This window comes from Typopeltis vanoorti, chromosome 7 (genome assembly GCF_054136105.1).
Source record: "Typopeltis vanoorti isolate ZY-2024b chromosome 7, IOZ_Tvanoo_1.0, whole genome shotgun sequence".
NCBI lineage: Eukaryota > Metazoa > Arthropoda > Arachnida > Uropygi > Thelyphonidae > Typopeltis > Typopeltis vanoorti.
The window spans coordinates 121,785,974-121,813,732 of record NC_143555.1 but is presented as its reverse complement, the minus strand read 5'-3'; the positions used below and the strand labels follow the sequence as shown (position 1 = coordinate 121,813,732).

General features: G+C 35.5%; 1 protein-coding gene across 1 annotated transcript in view; it reads right to left on the bottom strand.

The window, feature by feature from the left end:
* LOC150105008 (protein Obscurin-like) overlaps positions 1-27,759 on the bottom strand; it is a 790,953-nt gene that overhangs the window by 231,965 nt on the left and 531,229 nt on the right. Inside the window, exons 52-53 of the mRNA XM_090395103.1 lie at positions 19,136-19,207; positions 2,034-2,198 (exon numbers count right to left, since the gene is read on the bottom strand). Of these exons, the coding sequence (XP_090251229.1) occupies positions 2,034-2,198; positions 19,136-19,207 (237 nt within the window). The remainder of the gene's footprint in view (positions 1-2,033; positions 2,199-19,135; positions 19,208-27,759) is intronic.

Genomic DNA, 27,759 nt, shown 5'->3' with positions numbered 1-27,759 from the left:
GGAAAAGAAAAGAAACAAAACATATCATGTGTGGTGCAGGAGAGAAAGAGATACAGAAAGAAGATGGAGGCAGAAAAAGAAAGGAACACATGTAACAGGCAAGATAAGGAGATTAAGATAACATCATAGATTAATAATTCCATTATTAAGGATTTGTTTGATTAGAATGGAATGAAAACATATTTTCCCAGAGCAAAGATTAAAATGTTAGTGATGCTGTTTGAATAGAAGAGGGAAAGTCAAAGGCTGACACTGCAGTAAGCAAGGGTGTGAGGACAAAATTTTTCGCTTGGAGAGGGTTTAATGAGTGGAATGGGGTACTAGATCAGTTGTTAGTGCTTTATCTCCGTGAATGCATTCAAGGAGAGATAGATATTGTGTGGATACTCTTTTTGAATTGTAGTTCATCTACTGTCATCATCAGTATCTCCATTCTATTGTTGAAATCCAAGGACTATAGTTCAACTGTATTTTTTGTCCTATTGGCCGCTATCTCACATCATATTGCCTCAAATGAACTGCATTCTGCATCTATCTTCTCTTCCTGATGGGCTCCTGATCTTTTGTTGTTATCATCATATTGTTGTTGTATCATGTTCGGTATCTTTTTTATTACTAACACATAATATTTCCTTTAACTACTAGCTTTTTTTCATATTATCTTTATTTCAGTTCTCTCTCTCTCTCTCTCTCTCTCTCTCTCTCTCTCTCCCTCCCCCCCCCATTACTGACACTTCTTTCAGCTTCATTCACTGCTACATCTGCATTCCTATCTACATGCTTTCCTACACTTGCATTTTCATACCTATTCACTATTATGCATCCTGCTATTATCTCATTTTTGAAATGACCCACACTTCTGAAATCGTTTAGAAAACTTTATTATTATTCCTGATACCTCCAAGGAGTCCGAAGACTCATCGCGGGAGGACACCTACAACTGTCTCTACACCTAACCTCTACTACGAATCATCTCCATCAACGCCATCTACCGCCCACCTCCAACACCACCACAACTAGTAATTTTTGTCTGTAAATTGCGTGTGTTCTGAAGGGCCGATTTGTATGTATGTATGTATGCGGGATGAAAAACCCGAGTTTCCGGGAGAAAAAACCCTGCTACCTCCGTATGAGATCGGCTAACTCACCTTCGATTGAAATCGACCAGCTTTCTAAAAGTTTTCTTTCTAAACCCTCTCTCACTATTCCTCCCTTCTACCCACAAAACTCTTGCACTCACTAATGAAGGCTTTACACACACACACATATTGCATCCTACAGTTTGTCAGTCATTAAATGCCGTGTTAAAAATCTATAAAATCTGCCAGAATTTATAAAATCTAACATATATAGGGAGAGCAAAGGAGAGTGTAAAAGATGTTATTGGGATTGTGGAATACATATTATTGAGACAGTCTGAGAATCCTTTGACATGTACCATAAATGAGCACATACAGGCCAATACATTCACAGAGACTCATACCACCATGAGAGGGCATCCATAGAAGTTGAGAATGAACACAGTTAAGAAGGGAGTGAGAGCTAGATTTTTCCTCATAGAAGTGCATGATTGGAATGAATTGCCTGTGAAGACAGTAGGAATGAATTCAGGGAAAGGTGTGACAGCTGGTGCAGGTGATATGTGGCCTTCCCCAATGAGTCCCTGACTCCCTCTGGAGCTCTTAATAATAATATAATATATATTTAAATTGTGAGTATTCAATCTCAAAATTTAATTATTTATTATTATTATCATATGATCAAAAGACATATACCTCACAGAAATTCAGAGAATGGTGCCACTTGTAAACAAAACAAAAAAAAAAGTATTTACATGAATAGTTAAATACTTTGATAGTGATATTTATGTCAGGTCTGTAATAAAACTAAAAAAGGCAATATTAAAACAAGCTTAGCAAATCATGTAGGATAGTAGCATTTTTAATTTTTGTAAGGCAATCTGTATGATACCATGCATTTATGAATACTGTCTTGACTATTATGAATCAGTGAAAAAATCCTACAACATATACCTAATTTATAAGGCATCCAATCACCATCTGGATGTGTAGCCATTTCTATTTGATAAGTCACTGGCACTCTGTGTACAGATGGAACTAAAGGCTTCCAAGCTAGAGTCAGGAAGTGATCATCCATGCGAACAATATGTGGTTTTGATGGCAAAGGTACTGGAGCACCTAAAAACAAAAAAAAAAGTATTTACAAGAACAGTTAGATACTTTGATAGTGATATTTATGTCAGGTCTGTAATAAAACTAAAAAAAGGCAAGTATACACTCACAATAGAGACACTATTAAAACAAGCATAACCAACTTCTAAAAAATCACATTCAAAGTCCTGTATTATTGCTATAACAGAAATTCACTGTATTCAGCAAATATTTCTGTATAACACATTTAATGCACAATTCCTCTGGCCTTTGTGGGGTACATTACAGTGAGAGTTGTACTTTAAAAAAAAAAGCACCTTATATAAACAAAAGAGTGTTGATGCACTTATTGAAAATTATCAATAGCTATTAAAAATATTATACAAACTGCTAGAATATTCCAAGATTTTTTTTATGTGACTCCCAACCAACTAACAAAAGGTTGAAAACCTATGGTACATTAGTACCATGGGTGAGTTAAGGATTTATTATTATTATCATTATTATCCTAAGACCACATGGAGTCACAGAGCAATCTAGGAGGTCCTATTTTTTTTTTGTCATACACACACACACAGTTAATCATACCATGCCTTAAACACATTCAAAGTCTCTGCAGACACCATGCTCTCAGGCAATGCATTCCAATCATTCACAACTCCCTCCATGCAAAAAACCTGCTTCTCACTCCCCTGCTCACGCCCTCTTAATAAAAAACTGCAAGGGAAGGATGTTGATAGTGCATGGGATATAGTTAAGGGAATCTAGAGGAAGCAATATTAAATTGTATAACTAAGGTGAGGAGAGTTAATCAGATAGGAATTAGATGAATGAGTAATATTATTAAGCACAAGAAGAAGAAAATGCTGTGGAGGGAATAATGTGAAAGATGATCAGCAAACCCACAGTACAAGGCTCAGGCAAGAAAGGTGACCAGCATGGCAAGGAAAGCAAAATCAGATTATGAGAAGAATCTGGCTGAGCAGGCCAAAGGAAATCCTAAAGAGTTCTTTCATTAGGTGGCAAGTAAGAGGAAAAATGACTATGGAAGATTAACCTTAATGAGTGATGGTCACAAAGAGACAGAAGTGGATAAAATAGTTGAGTTACTGAGTGACCACTTTGTAAGGGTATATCATCCTATTGAGGTTACTGCTTTAACCTGTGTAACAGACACTAATGTGGGAACAGAGGTGGATGAATTAGAAGTTCTTATGATATAGCAAAATCTCAATGTAAATACAGCTGTGGAATTAGATGAGATATCAGCTCGGGTTTGCAAGAATGTGCAAGGGAACTGACAATGCCTCTGACTAGGCTCTTTAATTTAAGTCTCAGCTCTGGTAGAGTTCCAAGGGAGTAGAAAGAGGGAAAAATAATTCCCTTTCATAAGGGAGGCTCTAAGAGCAAATTATAGACTAATCAGTATCTCAGGCATGGTGGCAAAAGTAATAGAAAAATTAGTCAAAAAGAGAATGCAAGAATGGGTGATTAAAAATATGATACTGTATGGGGGGGACAACATGGCTTTGTGAAGGTTCAGTCATGCTTTAGTAATTTACTAGTTTTGTATAATAGAGTAAGAGCTGAGTTGGATAAAGGAAATGGCTACACAATCATTTTGCTAGATGATTTTCAAAGACATTTGAGGGAATACCACTTTTTGCAGGGAGTTTGAAAGTTGTCATAATATTGTATTTAAGTAGTGTTCTATCATTTTTTTTTAAAAATGCCCCTAATGTATGGTATGGATGTGGCATTCTTGTAATTTTTTTGCCTTTTAATGGCATTTTGATGGAGGAGCTTGTGAACTGTTTTTTTTTTTTATTGTAGCCATTTTTTTACAAACTTTTAGCTAATAATTTCAAATTCTTGGTTTAGAGCCTGTTCATTGGAGCAAATTGTTAGGACTTTGTGTTTGAGGGTGCTGATGATCCCTAGTTTTGTGTTGGATGGTGGTATGAATTTTTACGTACTGGCCTGTGTGTGTGTGTGTGTGTGTGTGTGTGTGTGTGTGTGTGTGTGTGTGTGTGTGTGTGTGTGTGTGTGTGTGTGTGTGTGTGTGTCGATTTGCAGTAGACTGTGAAGAAGAGGCAGTCAGAGAGAACACATGCGACATGTTTCTAGAAAAGGAAGAGAGTTGTTTTCAAAAAGAGTTTTTGTCGAGAGTTGTTGTCTCTCCTTCACAGTCTACCACAAACCAACACACACAGGTCAATATATACATAAAAATTCATACCACCATCCAACACAAAAACTAGGAGTCATCAACACCCTCAAACACAGAGCCCTAACAATTGGCTCCAATGAACAGGATTTGAACCAAGAATGTGAAATTATTAGCCAAACCTTTGTAAAAAGTGGCTACAATAAAAAAAACAGTTCATATGATCTTCTATAAAAATGCCATTAAAAGCAAGAAAGATTACATGAATGCCATAATCATACCATACATTAGGGCATTTCAGAAAAAATAGATAGAACACTGGAGGAGTCAGTTTTAATGCTAGAGGGATAGGGCAGGTTCAAGGTTTAGAGGTACAGGAGGAGAGTGTGTTTCAAATACTGAGTACTCTGGATGTCAGTAAAGCCGTGGGACTGGATGCTTTTCACCACGAGTTTTGAGAGAATGTGCTAAGGGAACTGACATTGCCTTTGATATGACTTTTCAATGAAAGTCTGGCTACAGGAAAGGTGCCCATGGAATGGAAGGAAGGTAAGATAGCGCCATTGCATAAGGGCAGTAGCAGACTGGAAGTGTCTAATTATAGGCCAGTTCTGTGTGTCATCAGTAGTGAGGGACCGTATACAGCATTGGGCAGATGAGGGTAATGTTATCTGTGAGAGTCACATGGATTTGTGAAGGGGCACTCTTGTTTTAGCAATATGCTAGCCTTTTATGATAAAGTTACAACAGCATTAGATGAGGGAAAGGCATATACTGCCATTTTCTTAGACTTAGTGAAGGCATTTGAAGGGTGCCACATGATAAGCTGATATTTAACTTACAGCAAGTGAGTCTGGATGTCAGATTGGTCAACTGGATTCAGGATTAGCTGTCCGATAGGTATCAGAGCATTGTGTATGGTGAGGCAGTTTCTAGGAAGCAGAGGGTTACAAGTTGGGTCCCACAGGGCTCAGTGCTGGGACATATATTGTTTAACCTTTATATCAATGACATTGTCAGTGGATTGCAGGGGGATGATCAGTTGTTTGCAGATGATGCAAGCTGGGAAGGATTATTAGTAATAGTGCAAATGCGGCAGCCCTGCAAGAGGATTTGAATAAGCTGGATATATGGGCAAATGAATGAGAGTTTGTCGGTTTAATGCAGCAAAATGTAAGGTCTTGAGGCTTGGGAAACATCGATGGGACACTGCATACTCTATGGGAAGAGTTATACTGGAGGAAGTAGGGGAGACAAGAGATCTGGGATTGATGATTGATAGAAACCTGAAATTTAGGGGACATATTGCAAAGGTGGTGAAGGTAACATAGAGGATTGCTGCAATAATGAGGACACTGACCTGCAAAGATAAAACAGTTATCATTCTGTTGTATAAGCCCCTGATCAGAAACACTTGGACTATTGTCCTCAGGTTTGGTCCCCAGGATTTGAAGGGGATAAATTAACTGTGGAAAAGGTACAAAAGCGGATAACAAAGATGGTTTCAGGACTGTACAATGATAGTTATGAGGATTGGCTGAGGGAATGTGGACTGCAGAGTTTGGTGGATAGAAGAAGGAGAGGTGATATGATTGAGACTTTTAAACTGTTGAGATGTTGAAAGTTTATTTTTCACTTGGTCAGACCATAGTAAATTTAGTTTAATCCTTTATCCAAGTGTGTGCAAAAAACGTTTGCGCCTGAAAGTATCTTCAGGACTGGGGTAAAGTGGTACAACACCGGGCAACTCCTTGCAAAGGTGGAGCAAGCTACCAACATTCCTATCTCAGCATCTCCCATAATGCAAAACACATCTCCTTGCGGATGTGTTTAATGTTATGCATTAAGAGAAGGGCCATTACCCAGACTAGTTTCGACCAGTGACACTTGGGCCTGGCTCCCACCGAAGAGACCTCAATAAAGGTCGAAACTAGTCTGGGTAGTGGCCCTTCCCTTAATGCATAACATTAAACATATCCGCAAGGAGATGTGTTTTGCATTATGGGAGATGCATTTGACTCCATGGAGGCTGAATAATAATAATAATAACTACTTAAATACAATATTAAGACAACCTTCAAGTCCCCTGCATAATTAAGAAATTTACTTAGCTCTACCAAAGATCCTCTTCCATACCTTATCCACCCAAGGGTTTATAAAATTCAGTGTACTTGTAACCTACCTTACATAGGGGAAACAAGATGCACAATTCCAATTAGAAAAGATGAACACGAATGCCACATTAAATACTTCCACTATGATAAAACAGGCCTGTCAAACCATGCACTCCAAACATGTTACAGAATTGAGTGGAAAGGCACCAAGTCCCTACACTGCACCAAAACTTGGTTTGAAAGAAAATTCAGTGAAGCCTCAATTCAACATCAGCTCCAATTTCAACATCATCATTGAATGAAACGTTGAATTCAACATTATCCAAATCTGAACAAGAATGATGGATTAATTATTTCAAGAATTTGAAGGACCCATATTCAACCCATATAGCATCCAGAACAACTCCAAACAGAAGAAAATCATAATACGAGAGGACTTCAGAAATTGTTTAACGTAATTTTTTTTTCCATGAGAGGTCAGGCTAGGGTAAATGATTAACAAACATTTAGATTCATCTTACTTTTGTGTAGTGTAGTGTAGTGTAGTGTCATGTAACTTGTATCCTCACCATCAGGAAATCATACATGTGTATGATTTCCTGATGGTGACCTCAATACAGAGGTTGAAACATCAAATGTTACTTCTTTATGATAGTAATTATTTAAGTAATTATTCTAACATGCCTGTTGTGTCTCCATAAATTCTTCATTATGAATTTATAAGCCCTTGATATGTCCACATCTGGATTACTGTGCTCAGGTCTGGTTTCCTGGGGATGAAGAAGCAGTGGAGAAATCAGAGCTGAACAACCAAGATGGTGAGTATTCTGTGGAATGTTCCCTATGAGGATAGATTGAGGGTGTGTGAATTGCAGAAGTTGGTTGATAGGCAGAAAAGAGGGGGATATGATAGAAAGGTTTAAGTTACTTAAAGGATTTTATAGGATTGATGTAGGGGAAATGTTTCAGCACTTAGCTAGAGTGGTCAGAACAAGAGGTTATCCACGGAAGTTGAATAAAGGAGGGTTAGTGCTTAGACCTTTTGCTTGGAGAATTGTGAATGAGTGGAACAGGTTGCCAGTTGTGAGTGCTTCATCTGATAATGGGTTCAAGGAGAGGTATGAGGAATTGTGGATAGTTTGGGTCTCCTACAGCGAGTCTTTGGACCCCATTGAGGTACCTGTACAATAATAATAATAATGATAGTTAAAAGTTTTTATTTTAATGAATTACACTGATTAATTTGCATAACTGACATATTCAGAGTAATTAGAACACCTACAAGAATGAACAACATAAAGTAAGTTAAGATAAAGCTTTAAGTAAAATTAATCCATGTATATGTAACTTTATCTTGCTTCTTAATGGAATGTATGAAGTAAGTGAAAGTGCCATTGATCTGATTGTTCATAGAGACTCTTGCAGTGAATAGTAGTCTCAGTGGTGTGAAAAGAAGGTAAGATAGTTAGCATTGTGTAAATGCAGTGGCAAAATGGACTCATTCAACTACTGGCTAGTTTGCATTTCTTTGGTGGAAGTTAACTTCAAAACTAGTGGGAGACTTCTGTATAGAATTGAGTAAATGAGAATCAGATTACACAACTTCCAGTGAAAACTCCCGTGTTCTTCTCATGTCATCTTGTCAGATTCTACTCTATAAAATCCCCTTCAGTAACTTATATGTTTTTATCATATCTCCTCTTTTCTGTCTATTATTATTATTATTATTATTCAGGCTTCCATGGAGTCAAAAGACTCATCGTGGGAGGTCCTTCCTAAGAAACACAAAGTCTATCAAGACTCATCGAGGGGAGGTTCCCCCCCCCCCAAGAAACACAAAGTCTATCATACCACTCCTTGAACTCATTGACCATTTTCGCTCTCACCACTCCATCAGGCAATGCATTCCCATGGTTCAACCACCCTCCATGCAAAGAAACCACTCCTCACCATCTTGCTCACAGTTTCTTTTCGTAACTTCCAGGGATGGCCTCTTGTCATCACTCCTTCCCGCTGTTCAACCAAGCGAAAGAACTCCCCAGTGTCAACCCTGTAACCACCTCTCAACAGTTTAAAAGTCTCAATCATATCACCTCTCCTTCTTCTATCCACCAAACTCTGCAGTTCACATTCCCTCAGCCGATCCTTATAACTATCATTGTACAGTCCTGAAACCATCTTTGTTATCCACCTTTGTACCCTTTCCACAGTTAATTTATCCCCTTCAAATCCTGGGGACTAAATCTGAGAACAATAGTCCAAGAGTTGTCTGATCAGGGTCTTATACAACGGAATGATAACTGTTTTATCTCTGCAGGTCAGTGTCCTTCTCATAATTGCAACAATCCTCTGTGTTACCTTCACCACCTTTGCAATATGTCCCCTAAATTTCAGGTTTCTATCAATCATCAATCCCAGATCTCTTGTCTCCCCTACTTCCTCCAGTATAACTCTTCCCATAGAGTATGCCGAGTATGCAGTGTCCCATCGATGTTTTATTGATTGAAAAGCCAGGTCTAAGGCGCACTGTCAGTTCCCTAGCACATTCTCTCAAAACTCATGGTGAAATACCATCCAGTCCCACAGCTTTACTGACATCCAGAGTACTCAGTATTTGAAACAAACTCTCCTCCTGTACCTCTAAACCTTGAACCTGCCCTATCCCTCTAGCATTAAAACTGACTCCTCCAGGATGAAATACTCCAATAAAGTGGTCATTGAACAATTCTACTATGTCCTCTGCATCAGTCACTCTATTCCCATTTTTATCCCACAATATCATTCTTCCACAGTCATTTCTCCTCCTACTGGCTACATATCTGAAAAATTCCTTAGGATTTTCTTTGGATCATAGGGCTAATCTCCTCTCATATTCTGGTTTCGTCTTCCTTACCATAATAGTCACTCTTCTGGCCTGTGTCTTATATTCTTCATGCATCTTCTCTTCTCCTGTCTCCTTATATCTCTTCCACAGCCTCTTTTTCACATGCAATTCCTGTTTAATATTGTTTGTCATCCACTTTACTCCAAATTGTGTCCTCTTGTTCACTCGTGGTATACAACTTACCATTGCTGCTAACAAATATTCTTTCATAATTTCCCATGCACTAATGATATCCCGGTCTTCCAATTCCTCCCTCCATGAAACTTCCCCAAGTTGACGTCTTAGACTATTATAATCACCTGCCTTATAATTCCACATACATTCCCATCTCTTTGAGATTCCTGCATGTCTATTCATTTTCCAAGTCAAAACCATATGATCACTCTCTCCAACTGGTGGGAGAGATGTCATCTCAGTTATTATCAACTCTTCTGATGCTATAACCAAATCCAAAACTCTTGAACCTCTTGTTCCCTCTGTTACATGTTGATTAAGACATTTGTCCCTCAAAAATTCTAGAAATTCCATTCCCCTATTGCTACATGCATCTTCCTCTCCCCAGTTTATTCTACTGTAGTTAAAATCTCCCATAACAATCATTTTTCTTGCACTTGCCAAACTCAACTGTCTAAACATTTCCTGGTCCCCACCCTCTGTACTCCTGGGTCTGTAGCAACACCCCCACTAAATATCCTGTCTTGCCCACCTCTACCTCACAGCATATGCTTTCAAAATCATTAGTGTCACTGCCTTCCAAAGTCTCCACTCTTAGAGGATATAGGTCGTCACTTATCATAAGCAGTACTCCACCACATGCTTTCCCTTCCTATCCTGCCAAAAAATGCTGTACCCAGCGACTTCTATTCCTGTTATTATAACCTCTTCTGTCAACCATGTCTCAGTGATCCCAATAATTTTTCACCAGGCTGATGCTATCTGCCTGGCCAAAAATTCCTCTCCCTTATTCCAGATACTCCTGGCTAATGCCAGGAGTATCTGGAATAAGGGAGAGGAATTGGTGTTTCTATACCCAACATTATTCGCCATTGTTTCTATACCCAACATTATCCCCTCTAGGCTCCACTGAACTCATTGTTACCTGATGTTGTCCCCCCTTCTCCCAAGTACCCATTCCCACAAGAGGCCTCCCCTGCTACCATCCTCCCTGAGACACACTGACTGTTTCAGAATAGCAATCTCTCCAGATGCCTACGTCCTTCCTCATTCAGATGTAATTGGTCTCTTGCATACAATTCCTCTCTGTCCTCAAATGCACTCCAAGCATCCACATATTCCTGTCCTCTCTTATCACACATTCTAGCTATTATGTCATTCAATATTACCGCTCTTCTGCTCAGTTCGTCATTATCATACCTAGGCAACACGCACACTATTTTTCCTCTCTGTGTCTTCTTTTGTACCACATCAAGCAAGAATCTCATATCTCTCGCTGCCCTATTCACACCACCACTCAAGTCATTTGTTCCCACCATCACAACCATCTCATCCACCCTTTCACCTCTCTTAACTGCGAAAGCTACCCTTTCTATTGTTCCTCCTGGCAAACACTCCTCACGCATCCTATCTTGAACACCATGGATCATTGAGTCCCCATACATTAAACCTCTTACCATTCCCTCTCTCCTATTGTTTTCATTTTCTCCTCTTCTATCACTCCCATACCCCTTTCTCATTCCATTGTCTCCTCTTCTTACACTGCAATACCTCTCTCTCTCATTCCGTCTCTCCTACTGGTTCCATTCTCTCCTCCTCTAGTTCGTCATTACCCCTCTCTCATACCCCTCTCTCATTCCCTCTGTCCTACTGTTTCCATTCTCTCCTCCTCCTCTAGCACTACCCTGCCTCTCTCTCATTCTGTCTCTCCTACTGTTTCCACTCTCTCCAACTTAGCTTTGTAGCCTTATAGATAACATTCATCAGTCAAGTTACCATTTTGGTCACTTGCCTCTGAATTCACTCTAACACATCTACATCCCCAAGAAACTCAGGCAATCAGATCTGTGCAAAATATCCATGTATTACAGACAGGAATAATAACATCCTATTTCTACTTGCCGGTATGCTTAGTAATCTCGTTATCCTTTATAATATGAGAGGAAGTCAGTAAGTTACAAACAAAAAGCAGAACAAATGAATTGAAGGGAATAATTTTCAGTATGCATCACTAGGTAGCAGCACAGTCTAGGATGATGATAGCATGTGTAGTAGATGTGCACATTTTGTAGTTTTCAGCAGTCTAAAATTGCAACTGTGCTTGGGGGAGTGCACAATTGTTGAACGGCATGCTGTATGCATGGCTGGCTATCTAAGAAATATCAAAGTGTGTATGGAATAACAGTAGCAAGGAGTGAGGGATGCTGCAAGTGGGCTTTACATGACTCAATATTTAAGCAATTATTAATCAATATTTCTGGCACTAATACTGTTAATTGATTTCAGTATGTATTCAGAATGTTTGTAGATTACAAAAATGGACAAAAATGGATTACAAAAACTAATATTTCCATTATTTCCATTCATTTGAATGGAAATAATGGAAATACCAGTTTTAAAATAGCTAAGTGTAAAGTCTCAAACTCTGAATCCACAGATGGAAGGATGCATATTGTATCAGTGAGAATATATATAGGAAGGTGAGAAGACAGGAGATCTCAGAATAATGAAGGATATGAAGTTGAGGTTTGGAGAAGACATATCACAAAAAGTGGGGATGGCAATCCAGAGGATTACTACAATGGTAAGAATGATAATGAATAGCGATGAGGATGGTATAGTTCCTTTGTAAAAGTTCTTGTGTGATCATATACAATTATTATGCCTAGATTTTGTCACCATCAAGGAGTTGAAGAAAACTGACGCAAAGGCAGATAAAGATGACATCTTGACTATGTAATGAGAATAGATTTTAATCTGGAAAATTTAATTGATAAAAAGTGTAGGAACTATTTGACTAATACATATAGAAGAAAGGTATTTACTAGATGACCACTGAAGATATATTCCATGAGCAGAGACTAGGAAAAAAAGATACCTTCCCTGGAAGATGTACAAGTAAATAAGAAGTTGATTTTCTGTACAGAGAATGGTGTGTGTGTGTGTGTGTGTGTGTGTGCGTGCGTGTGCACATAAAATATGCTCTGCCTGAACGTAGACAATAAATGAGTTTAAGATGTGGAATAACAAAATCTATGGTAGCTAGGGTTTATATTAACAAATCCTAGGTAGCAAAAATCAGTTTTTCTGATTGACTAGCAATACCCAGAAATACCCTATATATGCAAAAAAACATATATTTCAGCACATTTCAAAAAAAAAATATAAATAAATAAATGTTAACAAACCATCACCCAATTACTCTTCAATTCTCTCTTTCTCTCTCTCTCTCTCTCTCTCAAAAAAAAAAAAAAAAAAAAAAAAAAAAAAAAAAAAAACATGCTCGAACTCTGATTTCTCATTTTGAGGTGACTGACATTTCTAACCTCTGTTGGCACAGATACATCACATCACATCCATGGCCTTCTCAGCCTACAAAACACTTGCCATCCTCTGCTGTTCAAGAAAGTACTTTCTACCTGAACTCCTAAAATTATATTTCCCAATTCATTCATCCCTTAAAATACTGTTGGCATGTGTGGGATGATATATATCAAAAAGTCTCTCTAAAAGATAACCTCTTCTGATTATCTTTATGATATCCAGAAGAGGACAGTCCACTTAATAGATGACCTCTGTTCTTTGCTCTCTCTCTCTCTCTCTCTCCCTCCCTTTCTCTTTCTCTCTCTCTGTAATCTAATCATTTTTTCACTAATGTTCTGTTCTACATCTTTACTTTCTACAGGTATTTTCAGAGATGATACGCCAATGAAATGGCCACCATTATTCCTCCACTTTTCCCTAAGTACATAAAAATATGAGAAGCTATTAGTTGACATAAATACTCAGTTCATATTCAGACTTTTATCTCATTCTACCATTTTTATGTTTGATTCTCCTAGTCATCCATTTCAATCTAGTTCTATTTATTCTTCTCAATATCTTCTTTCAAGTATATATATGTAATATAATATGTAGTATACATATTGTTATTTCATTAATGCTGCAGTTCCTAGATATCTTCTACATCTGCTGTAATCACCTACATTGTAATTTCACATCAATATGTTTTCTGCTCATATTCTAGCTTATTGATCCTTGTGTATCATCAACTATGTGCTACCTTGAAATAACTGCCCTTTCAAAATTCCCAGAAATCAATTTCTTTCTTATTAGATGTCAATTCTTTATAATTCATATTGGAAAGTTGAAGTTTCTCATAATGATTACCTACTTTTCACAAGCTAACTTAATTTGCTTAAAAATGCTATCTGATCACCCTCAACATTTCCTGGCCTATGGCAATCCCACTATGAAACTTATTCATATAATTTTGCATTTGTATTCAGCAAAAGTAATACATTGCCAGTATTTCTAGTAAGCCTATACTCATTATTATCCACTCGGTTACCATTCTGCTCCATGATATGCTTTACAACCTTCTGTTATCCAAACCATAGTCTCCTAAATGAAGCCATTCCTGCCATTCACCACAAGAACCACTTTTATAACTCAACTTGCTTGTCCAGAAAACAGCAGTCTCTCTCTAAATTTTCTGTTCATATCTCTTCAAATGCAATTCATTTACTGCACATAACATTCTCATTATTAAACATTCCAGGCATTTACTTAATCCAAACACTCTCTTCCTACCAGGGGTGCTAGGTGCGTGTGGTGCACACCAACAGAAATAGCAATATCACCGATATTATATTTTTGTGTTTATTTCTGTTAAAGACTCCCTCTAATTGTTTCCTGGTTTTGCATGATTCCTAAAATGAAACAAAACATACTAATGTTTCATGAAGAGAACACTTTTTGGCATGTAAACATGCATCATATTCGGATTAATAGCCCCGGTGTGCAGTCATAAATATGGCCATCTTTGAACAGATGATGCAGTGGGTCAAATTCTTAGTGTTTCAGTAGTTTTAAACCATCTAGAAGGCAAGGCAGGGTGCTCGTTGAGACAATAATACCCAGAAATCAGTGTCTGTGATTGGTTATTGTGTCAACCAATCCAATTGAATGTTGTCATTTGACTGAGTTGCAATTTTTGTTTTCTGAGTTTCATCTGTTTTTGCATGCATGAAGTGTGAACTGATGTGTTTAGAACACCGATATAGACACGTTTGTTATATATAATTTTCTATAAATAATGCATAAATTTTTTGCTCATAATTACAATGGGAAACAGTGTTGATGCTCTACTGAATGTCCCATTTTCTGCCAGAGCTTTCGTGGATTGTATGGTTGTAGTCGAAGGCAGATGGAACTTGTGCATAAATAAGTAAAATAAGTTATTTCAGCCTTTTTTTGGTTCAACCCAAAAAAATAAGTTCCCAAGTGATTACTTTTTCCGATTACTGTGCATATTATTGTGGCTGCATTTAAAAATCATATCAAAATTCAAATTATCCATGTCTCACTGTAGTATTTGCCAATAATAATTTAATCTCACCATGAAGCGTAAATTATTATTATTATCATTATTATTATTATTAACACCCAACCTTCATGTAGTCAGAGACTGATCGTAGGAGGTACACATTTGCACACAATGCTCATCCAACCATGCTTTAAACTGATTCAATGTGTCTACATTCACAACACTAAGGCAATGCATTCCACTCGCCAACCACTCTTCATGCAAAGAACCTGCTCCTCACTCCTCTACTCACACCCTCCTTATACAGTTTCCAGTGATGGTCTCTTGTTCTATCCTCCTCTCCCATTCTATGAAAAATCTCTTCCATGTCAAGCTGATAACAACCTCTGACTAGCTTGTATGTCTCAATCATATCCATCCTCTTCCTCCTATTCACGAGGCTCTGCAACTTAAATTCTCTCACTCTCTCCTTATACTCCACATTCCAAAGACCACTGACCACCTTTGTGAATCTTCTCTGGACCCTTTCTAACATATCTTGTCACTATGAAAATCCGGTGACCAAATCTGAGCACAGAAATCCTGATTAAGGCCTTACAAAGCCTAATTCCTTTTTTTTTTTTTTTTCCATATAAACAGCATGTGTGAAGCATAGCTATTGTTCATATGGTCTTTATGCTTTCCATATTTAAAATTATATTAACTGATAAATTCAAGTATTCAAAGTTATCCTATAATTAATGGCATTGAACCAATTGAGATGAGCACTGATGTGTTATGCACTCCTAAAACTTTCATACATCAATAAAAATGCAATCATAAGGTCAAATTGACATGAATTTTGTCGCGTGGATTGCATAGGCCACGAGGCAGCACACCCCAACCTAAATGGGCATTTGATGCCACTGCTTCCTACACACATATTCTAGCTATAATACTATACATTGATACCGATTGTCTGTTGACATATTTACAATTCTTCCTCTTACTCTTCTGATGAACAATTTCTAACATGTAAAGCGATTAGTTTCAAGATATTTGTTACAGCATTTATGTAGGCATTCTCTTACTCTTTAATGTGGAGAGTAAGAGTATTAGGATAAATTTCATGTTTTGAGGAAACACGGCATGGTAAATATTATTATTTAGCATGCTGTGATATTTAATTTGAGAATAAGATCTCTAGACAGAAATTTAGCAAAACATTAATATTTGCTTAACATTATACTATAATGATGAATCACAGAGATCGTAATAGTGTATCATCAGTAGCATAATTTTTATATTATATTTGTCTTATAATCTATTAGCGTGTCAAGTTGTACTATATTTCTGTTATGAAAATTCTGTGAAAAGATTTGTTAATAACTTGATTTAGTAGTAGTCCTTTATTTTATTTTTTAGTAGTCCTTTATTTTATACTTACTTGCTGTCCTCTTCTCTTCGGGATGGGTTGAGTCTTCCATGTTTCCACAACAACCTCAAGGAGTCTCGGTTTCTTGTGTGGCTGGTGAGCTGTCTATATGTTTGCAATCCAGAGTTGACCTTTATTGTTGTTGTTATCCATTTAGTTCTTGGTCTTCCTTTTTTTCTTTTATTCTTGCATACAGAGCAAGGTTAGGTAGTCTTTTTGATGGCATTCTCTCGTATGTCCATACCACTGAAGTTGTCTTCTTTTGATCTTTTCAATTGATGAGTCTGTATATTTTAGAGGTCTTGTCTTACAGTTTCATTTGTTTTTCTTTTCCGTCCATTTTGTTTTATTTATTTCTGAGACATTTCATCTCGAAAGCCTCCAGTTTCTGTATCGCTGTCTTCTTGAGTGTCCAAGTTTCTGAAGCATATAGCACAGTGGGTATTATAATTGCATCATATAATTTTATTTTTAGAGGTTTGGAGATTTTATTATTTTTCCAGATTTTACCTAGCTTTTAAATGATGACCATGCAGTCGATATTCTATGTTTAATAGTGGTCATGGTATCCAGGTGTTCTGTTATTACTGTTCCTAAATAGTTGAATTGTTTTACCTGTTCAATTGTTGATCCATTCAAGGAGAAGTTTTTCTTTGTTTTTTTTTCAATTATCAAGATTTTTGTTTTGTCTGTATTTTGTACCTCCATATTTGAGCATGTCTGGCCTGAATTTCATCTACTCAAGCTGCCTTTCCATATTTCAGGTTTTTGATGACTTTTGCTACTTCAAATATGGATATGTATTCCTGACTGCATTCCTGTTGGGAGTTTGCTACCATTATGCTGACACTGCTTGTTTCTTTTAGCAGTCTTTCAAAGTAATTACTCCAGACATATAGAATATCTTTATCTTCAGTTTTCATGTCACTTTTATCAACTCTGATTTCTTTTATTCTGATCTCTTTTCTCCATTTCTAAGCCTTTTCAATAATCTCCAGAATATTTTGTCATCTTCCTGATATTTATTTTTTTTTGTTCTTACCAAAGTCTTCCTTAACTTTTGTTTAGCTAGTTTTGCAGAGTACTTAACTTTCTTACATTTTTCTCTGTATTCTCTAAGAGTACAAGCTCACTTGTTTGCCAGGAACTTTTGATATGCTTTCTTGTTTTCCATGACTGCATCTTTAACTTCTTGAGTCCACCATAGAGTTCTGATTTTTCTATCCTTAAGACAACCTCACAACATGCCTCTCTGGCTGAATCAAACAATGTTTTCTTCAGAATTTGCTACCGAATCTCCAAGGTTTGGTTCTTTTGTTTTCAAATTTTTTCATTCTTTCTTCAAAGATGTTTGAATATTTGAGTGTGCAGTTCACCTCTGAAAATTGCTCCTTGATTCGTTTTTAGAATTTTCTTATAAACCTTTCTTTTCAGTATGCAATTCAATTTTATCCTGCTCAAAATTTGTGTGTGTGTGTGTGTGTGTGTGTGTGTGTGTGTGTGTGTGTGTGTGTGTGTGTGTGTGTGTGTGTGTGTGTGTGTGTGTGTAAAACTAAGAGTTTATAAAGCAGAACACTAGAATAAGATAATAACATTTATTTTAATTAACAACACGACATTTTATCCTAATTGCACAAGGATATATATAATATAATGGATTTAGTCAGCTGAGAGGCATATATGAAGTAGATTAAATGGCTGGAAGCCAAGTCCACCTTTATAATCACCTTTTCACATTTATTGTCACCTTTATAATCTTGACTTCAAGGCATTTAATCTACTTCAAATATGTATATATATATATATATATATACAGGGTGTTCGGGATAAATTTGACAGTTTCGTAAGGAAAAAGAAAATCTTCTTTGTATCTATTAAATTTAATGAATTGACAAAAAAACATTACAGGCAGAGTTAATTACAATACTATCAACAAGATTTACTCAAAATAACCACCATTAGCATCGATCACAGCTTCAATTCTGCTTCGGAACCTCGAACAAGCTGATGCTACAGTCTCCCTGGGAAGGGCCGCAAAAACTGTTTTAATTTTATCCATTAACTGGGCTTTTGTATTACTGGAAGTGCGATTGGTGTCTTTTTCAACTGCGCCCCATACAAAATAATCCATGGGGTTAAGGTCTGGAGAGTTTGGAGGCCAAACATTTGGACTGGTGAAGTCGTAGAAATTTTCAGACAACCATTTTTGACTTTTCCCAGAGGTGTGGCAAGGGGCCGAATCCTGCTGCCATACATACGGCCTACCATTGGCTACCCTTGTTATCCAGGGCTCGACTACAGTTAGCAACTCCACGAACAAAGCCCGAATTCCAATGCCAGGGTTCTTCAACACCTGTTCCTGCAGATTTGCGAGGAATTCTGCTGTACGAACGCAATCAGATCGTCTGCTAGGGATCTTTCTTCTTGCTACATCCTCGTAGTCACCATTGCAAGTCTCTAGTTCATGCCTGATTGTTTTTACTGTATTCAGGGAGCATTGGGCAGCAGTCGTAATATCCTTATTTTGATGGCGGGCACGAATCATCATGATACAAGTTATTCTCTTCCATGATTCAGGTGGGTTCCAGCTATCCATCCTTTCTGACATCTTGTATATGAATGAAGAAGGGTCCAAACTTTTAAATGAAGAGAAGTGTGTGTTAATACATGTAACTTACGGAAAAATATAATTAATTATAAATATGTCAAATTTATCCCGAACACCCTGTATATATATATATATATGTATATGTATATATATATATATATATAATGTGTTATGCTTCTTAAAATATGCAAAAAAATCTTTTTTTTTTCATATCTTAAAGTGAATAATCTAATTCAAATCAGTATTAATTTAATAAAATATTTTAAAGACATACCGGTCTTCTTAAATTTGTCAAAATCAATATACTGATCACCAACTGGTCTTCTAGGATATTTATCCTCTATTGCTATGTTACAAATAAATAACACAAAAATTCAATTAGAATTAGTTCAAATGTTCCAACTTCTGTAACAAAATGAAAAAATTTACCATTTAACTAATAATTAGGTATTTTAGTATATCTGCAATCATATTTATCTCTGTTTGCATGTTGAAATCTAGAGTGCAAAGTATGATAGCATTTTTAGAATACATGAAATTCTTTCTAGTCAAGGAATTTATCTGATAACTTCTGTACTAAGAGAAGCTATCCATGCTACTTAAATCTCACTGGATGAAATTTTTTTTAAATAAAAAAATGCTACTTAAATCCCACTGGATATTTTTTTAAATAATTTTAAAAAATATTATAGAATTAAAATTATAATGCAAATATAAAAGCTATATAGCATATATGATAACTAATTTATAAGTGCTCTAAGTATAAGTCTTATGTAAAATTACTTTTGTTGCTAAGAACAGTTACTTGTATTTTGCAATATCTCTAAATGAAAAAATATTGCTTGCATATATCTGGGTAGACAATTCAATGCTTGCTTCATGTCAATCTGCCTACTTGCTTGCTTGGAGAGAATTTTTGTTTTTTTCACTGATTACCTTTAAAAAAGTAGAATAATGGAACATCTTTTGGGAAGTTGTAAGTTCGTATCTGAGCAAATATAAAATGACCATTTAGAATATACTAATTCCTTTTTATTGACTATAAATTGTAAGTTCGTATCTGAGCAAATATAAAATGACCATTTAGAATATACTAATTCCTTTTTATTGACTATATTTTAATCAAATGTTTTCAAGATTTCACTATAAATCTTCTGAACATCTTCACTCATGAGTACTTAATTATGTACTTTGCATATATTATGGAGTTATGGTGGATAGAAAATTTAATTTCAAAAGTTACATCACAAAATTTGCAAATACAATTCAGAAGATAATTGCAATGTTGAAATGAACATTGACATGTAAGGTTATGAGTCATTTTGCTTTTTTACAAGGTCTTGATATGACCATACTTGGACTACTGTGTGCAGATTTGGTCTCCTGATTTCCAAAGGGATAAAGAAGTCATTGGAAGACTGCAACGAGGGTTACAAAGAATGATGTTGGGATTATGGAATGTAGGATACAAGGACAGACAGTGTATGTACACTGCAAATGCTGGTGGACAGAAGAAAGGGGGGGGGGTGATATGATAGAGGTGTATAAACTTTTGAGAAGGTGTTAATAGGATATTGGTTCGTAAAATTTTTCATTATATAGGAGGTGGGAAGAGTACAAGGCGACATCTATGGAAGTTAAGTTTGTGTGCAATTAAGGAAGAGGTAAAACCTAGATTTTTGTTTCCTAAAGCCATCAGTGAGTGGAACAGTTTGCATGTTGAAGTAGTGAGTGCATCTAGCGTAAATGATTTTAAGAAAAGGTATGAGAACTGATGTGGATGATGTATGGCCTCTCTCAATTAGTCTTGACTGCTTTGGAGTTATTTCATTATCTTTTAAATAATAATAATAATAATTATTATTATTATTTAAATGTTACATGTCAATGTTAAATGTACCCTACATGTCAGTGCACTTTTTATTATAGCAGCAATACGATGTGCTGGCTTTGCAACACTTGCAATGTGTCCTCAGAAATTCAGTCCACCATCTACCATCACTTCAAGATTCCAAATCTCATCCACTCCCTGAAGTACGTAACCTTATACCCCTGCACTCCAAAGTAACACCTTGCATTTATTAATATTAAAACTACAACTACATTCATCTGTCCAAGCTAAAAGTCTATTCAAATAATAATAATGCAATTCAATGTACTTCATTTTTTTTTCTTTCCAATACAAAACAAAAACTATTTGTTTCAGTCTAAACAGCATCCTATCCTTAAAAAATATTTCCACCTTTAAAATAAGTGGTACTACTAAATGACTATTCTTTGTCATTTTATATATTTTAATGTGCTGCATGATGTTTAATTGCAATAATTTTAATATTAAAGGTGATATTAAAGGCTCGTGTAGTTGAGTTTGAGAGACAAGGAGAAAAGATATGTATAATCAATTTGAAGACCAGATTAATATTTACATATATATTAAGTGTCTTAATTCATTCTCATAGCAAAATATATCTTTATATCATTTTAGGGAATGGATTCTGGGATAGGGGAAGGGGGGGGGGGAATCAACCGAGTACCTCAAAATCCCTGGACATTACATACTAGAATTTATTCCTTGTGTCACGTAAAGTCTGTTTTGCTCAATAACTGCTGATATACCATTTAAAGAAATATTAATGATTATGTGCACATATCAAACAAGACTTGGTATATGATTCTAAATCAACAGGAATGTTCAAACCTATGCTAATTGAATTACTGCATAACACTGTACACACACACACACTAATTTACCAAAACATTTTATATACGTATTTATTTAACTGCCCTGCTAAATAAAATGACTAATAGTTACCATTTTTTTTTCTTTAATCAAAAATGTAAGAATAAAATGCACAAATTTAAAGGAATGTCTATGTTATATTTGAGTTAAATGTAGAAAGAATATTAATATTAACAAAATTATACAGTTTTCATCATCTTGCTTCCTGAAGAAATCATAACTGAGATAGTTAGATATTGTCATAATCTTTTTCTTTTTTTTTTTCCTATGTAAAATAACATTACGACATGTAGTTGAATGCTGAGTGTGATCAAGCAGATACAGTGATTTGTGCTCTTGAGAGACACTTGTGACATTATACTTAGGAATTATAGGCACGTTAACACAAGAATATTTTAATATTTGCCAAATATTTCAGTCTGAAACTAACTAACAGACTATCTTCAGTGGCTACATAGGAACAGTTTTTAATAAGGTGGAATACCAACAATTGATCATTCAAAAGTAGAACAGGATGCTCTATAGAAAAAAGAATTCAAGAACAATAATCTTACATTCTGCACAACAAATCCGATAAGTCTGGATTAACTCAGCACGGGATAGAGACAAGCCACAACATCCTCTGGTCCAAGACTCACCTTCTACACAGATGTTGCTATAAATTTGAATGCCTATTCAAAGAGAGTGCTGAGGCCTTACTTCAACGCTGTAACTTGAATCGAAATTGTATATCCTTATCAAAAATATGGGAAAGTTTAATCCAGATAACACATTAATTTTTTTTTAATTGAGACTTTTAATTCCTACATTAGTCTAATATTATTTATAAATTAAGATTGTTATATGAAATTGTGAATTAATACCTATAATTTAGTCAGCACTCTGATGAAATTTTTCCTCTCTTTAATGCTTAGCAATGTAACATCACATGGCTCGTTCTACTTTTGAATGATCAATTGTTCATATTCCACCTTGTTAAAAACTGTTCCTATGTAACCACTGAAGATAGTCTGTTAGTTTCAGACTGAAATATTTCGCAAATATTAAAATATTCTTATGTTAACGTGTCTATCATTCCAGATACAGTGATGTAAAATTCTTAGAATATTTGAATGGCAGTAAGCTTCAACAATCAGTCAGTTTTTAAAATATAACACCATCTAGAAATAACTAAAATACTTTTTAATTACAAATTACTAGTGGGACAAATATTGTATTCAGTAAACTAGAATCTATAAAAGTGTTTACTGCTATACACTTCCAACTGCTGTATATTGATTTCCTTGAAGACAAAGATATAAATATACAATATTTATTTATTTATTTATACAATTTATTTATGTACAATATTTATACAAGAGTTTTGGATTTGGTCATAGCATCAGAACAGCTGATAATAAGTCAGATGGCATCTCTCCCACCAGTTGGAGATAGTGACCATGTGGTTTTGACTTCAAAGATGAATAGACATGCAGGTGTATCAAAGAAAAGGGAATGTATGTGGAATTATAAGGCAGGTGATTATAATAATCTTAGGTATCAACAAGGGGAAGTTCCATGGAGGGCAGAATTGGAAGGCCAGGATGTCATTAGTGCTTGGGAAATTGTGAAAGAATATTTGTTAGCAGCAATAGTAAGCTGTATCTCAAGAGTGAAGAAGCAGACACAATTTGGTGTAAAGTGGATGACAAACAATATCAAACAGGAACTGCAGTTGAAAAAGAAATTATGGAAGAGATATAAGGAGGGAAGATACATGAAGAATATAAGATGCAGGCCAGGAGAATGACTAGTATGGTGAAGAAGGCAAAACTGGAATATGAGAAAAGATTGGCACTAAGATCCAAAGAAAATTTTTTGGCTATGTGGCCAGTAGAAGGAGAAATGATTGTGGAAGAATGACATTGTGGGATAAAAATGGGAATAGAGTGACTGATGCAGAGGACATAGTGGAGTTGTTCAATGAGCACTTTATTGGAGTATTTCATCCTGGAGAAGAAGGTCTGGCTGTGGGAAAGGTACGCCAAGGAATGGAAGGAAGGTAAGATAGTGCTTCTGCACAAAGGTGGTAACAGGCTGGAAGTGTCTAATTATAGGCCAGTTTGTGTGTTATCAGTAGTTGTTAAGGTCTTGGAGAAATTAGTGAGGGACTATATACAGCATTGGGCAGATGAGGGTAATGTTATTTGTGAGAATCAACATGGATTTGTTAAGGGGCGCTCTTGCTTTAGTAATATGATTGTCTTTTATAATAAAGTGACAAGAGCAGTTGATGAGGGGAAAGGCATATATTGTCATTTTTTTAGATTTTTCAAAGGCATATGACAGGATGCCACACACAATAATCTGATATTTAAGTTGCAGCACATGGGTTTATATGTCAGGTTAGTCAGCTGGATTCAGGATTGGCTGTCTGATAGGTATTAGAAAGTTGTGTATGGTGGGGCAATATCAAGGAACCAGAAGGTTACAAGTGATGTTCTACAGGGCTCAGTACTGGGACCTGTATTGTTCAACCTTTATATCAATGACATTATCAATGGATTGCAAGGCGATATTCAGTTGTTTGCAGATGATGTGAAGCTGGGAAGGGTTATCGGTAATAGTGAAGATGTGGCAGCCCTGCAAGAGGATTTGACAAAACTAGACAGATGGGTAAATGAATGGGGATGTCGGTTTAATGCAGCAAAATGTAAAGTCCTGAAGTTTGGGAACCATCGATGGGAGGATGCATACTCGATTGGAGGAGCTATACTGGAGGAAGTATGGTAGATGAGATCTGGGGGTGATGATTGATAGAAAACTGAAATTCAGGGAGCATATTGCAAAGGTATTGAAGGTAACCCAGAGGATTGCTGCAATACTGAGAAGGATGCTGACCTGCAGAGATAAAAGAGTTATCATTCCATTGTATAAGACCTTGATCAGACCATACTTAGACTATTGTTCTCAGGTTTGGTCCCCGGGATTTGAAGGGGATAAATTAACTGTGGAAAGGGTACAGAGGCAGATAACAAAGATGGTTTCAAGACTGTACAGTGTCAGTTATGAAGATAGACTGAGGGAATGTGGACTGCAGAGTTTGGTGGATAGAAGAAGGAGAGGTGATATGATCAAGACTTGTAAACTGTTGAGAGGCAGTTACAGAGGAAACATTGGGGAGTTCTTTTGGTCGAACAGCAGGAAGGAGTGATGACAAGGGGACATCTCTGGAAATTACAAAAGGAGGCTGTGAGCAAGAGGGTGAGGAGTGGTTTCTTTGCATGGAGGGTGGTTGAACCGTGGAATGCATTGCCTGAGAGAGTGGTTAGAGTAGGAACAGTCAATGGGTTCAAGGAGTTATATGATAGGCTTTGTGTTTCCTAGGAATGACCACCCACGATGAGTTTTTTGACCCCATGGAGGTCTGGATAATAATAATAATAATATCTGAATTTCAGAATTCTTTCAGGCTATAGTACAATATTTGATCAAAGACAGTCAGGAATAAAAGTATTTCTGTGAACTAGACTAATCATTGTTTTATATTTCGGAGGAATTTAAGGAAATTACATACCAAATATATTTGTTACAGTTCTCTACAAGTCTGACCTCTGATTAGTCACTGCTACTCTTTAATTAAATCAAGGTGGAGGAAGAAAGTACACTCTCAATTCTCCCTCAAAAGTAAGGAATTTCTTTTGTTCCTGGAGTAACTGTGGAGCAAGATCTATTGAACATGATGTGTTGTATCTGTTTTTTTTGTGTTTTTTTAATATCTTATCCACATACAAAAGATCATAAGACCTATAGCACATCAGTATTGAGTGTAGGTAAAAAGAAATTTGCTAACATGTTTTTTTGAATAGTTGAAGGTTATAGTCTTTTTTTCGGGGGCCAGAGGACAGCAGTAGATGGAATGAAAATGGAGGAGAAAAGACTGAAGGATGGATAAATGGATGTCGACCAGCAGTTGCTCTTATTTTTACAGTTTTTGAAGAAAGTGGAGGAATGATAGTGGCCATTTCAGCAGAGCACTGACCAATTTTTTTTTTTCAATACATATCTCTTCAGTTTGTTTGTGCTTGGAGAATATCAGATGAGTGGAATAGGTTACCAGAAGTGCACTGTCAATGCATTAGTTATAAGCAAAGGCATTGATTGGCATTGTTTGAATAATTGTGTGTCCCTCCGGTAACAAGTTTTTGGATTATTATTATTATATGGAAGATAACAAATAAGCTTGTGTAACAACAAGAACTGAATTTAATTAATTACTTGTTCAGCTATCAAAAAGAAATTAAAACAGTATTTTTAAGTTCTTTAATAACTGTAAACCTAGGTTATAAAATTAATTGCAAGATGGTAGCTAATTTGTGTGAGTGATCTGTCAGATGCTGCTTTATAATGAATAGAAACATACTCTTTCAAGCAGTGATATAAAAATTAAACTCATTTACATGTGATAAAGCATCAAAATTAATATTAATTTATAATCTTAAATTTAGTTTCTACCATAAAGCAATTGTTTTTAAGCAGTGATATAAAAATTTAACTCATTTATATTTCTTTACTATTCACCAATGAGTTAATAAAAATAATTTAATGCATAGTATCTCTATTCATAAGTAAAAATGCAAAAAAATAGTTCATTTTAAGATTTATCTCCTTCTTAATAAGAACTAATTTGTTAATTTACAGTTCAGAAGAGAAAAAAGAAAGAATGAAATGCCAGCAATCGTGTTTTTAAGTAGAATATTTTCAAAAATGCTAATTTTATATTAATCTCAAATCAAAGTAATCAGGAAGCAAAAGAAATCATGTGTGCTGAAGTAGTAATCCTTATATGCACATTTGTACATACATGCATTTATCTTCAAAGATGTAAGCTGATACTAGAGATATGTAAACAAGTGTAGAGAGTGCATGCTTGAATGGCAGCATGTGGCAGTGTTGCCATACAGATGACACTGTGAGTTATATTTATTCATTTTAATCAAAAATATTTAAAAGTTAAAAATACTCAAAGAGCTCTCAGTAGAATATTTTCTTAAAATAGCAAAAAAAAAAAAAATCTGTACCTCTCTGCAGAGAATCGTTTATCAAATGAAATGGTAGACTGGTTCATTTTAATCAAAAATAATAAAAGCAGTGTCATACAAAGTATGACAACACTGCTGGTAGCAAAAAAAAGACAAACAAATAATGAATTTAATTAATCAGTTTAATCAGCTATATTGTACAATCATAAAATAACATTCCCTTGATATTTAAATAGAGAGAGAGAGAGAGAGAGAAATGAAATTTAAGAATAATATACATTTTATACAGTGCCAATAAATTTTTCTTGAGAAACTTACATCAGACATTGAAAATGACATTATTGCAATGATTTGCTTATGTACAATAACCATTATTAGCTTAACATGCATAACACATGACAGATAATACATGCATATCAAGAAAAAGCAAGTTATTTAACATTCTGTGAGCTCTTTGAGTATGAAACAAATGTTTCCTACAGAAATGGTTAATTTGAGAAAGAAATCTAAAGACTTTTAACACAAAAATATTAACTCACAGTGCCAACTTACCAAACCTTTTGGAAGGAGATCCCATTGGTAATCAGTACAATGATAGCATCGCAATAATTCTGTTTCTTTCAGAGATGTCTCTATATCATTATACTCAGCTTATAACAGACATTATTAATTACAGTTTTTAATAATTTATTCACATAAAACTCTCTTTTATGAAAATGGAAAAGCCATTAAGAAAGAACCATGGCTTACTGCTCTAAATTGCTGTAGCTGGTTTTTTTTTTTAAATAAACATAAAGATCATTAGTTGGAAACAAACAGTTTCATAACTAAAATACTGTGGAAAACACTATGCTTATTAAGTAATGCCAAGACCATTCAAAGTTTGCATTTGGGAATCTGATGCAAAATATTAAACAGTCACAATATACAACATATATACACAACTATGAGTTTAAATTTTTAAAGAAATTTACTCTAATAAAAATTATGACTTAAAACTTTTTACAGTTCCTGTTTATAATTAATGCAATTATACACTTATTATTCCTTTAAAACAATGCAAATTTAATGGGCTATAAAAACATATATATATATACACACACACACACATATGTATACAGGTACACAACTAGAGGG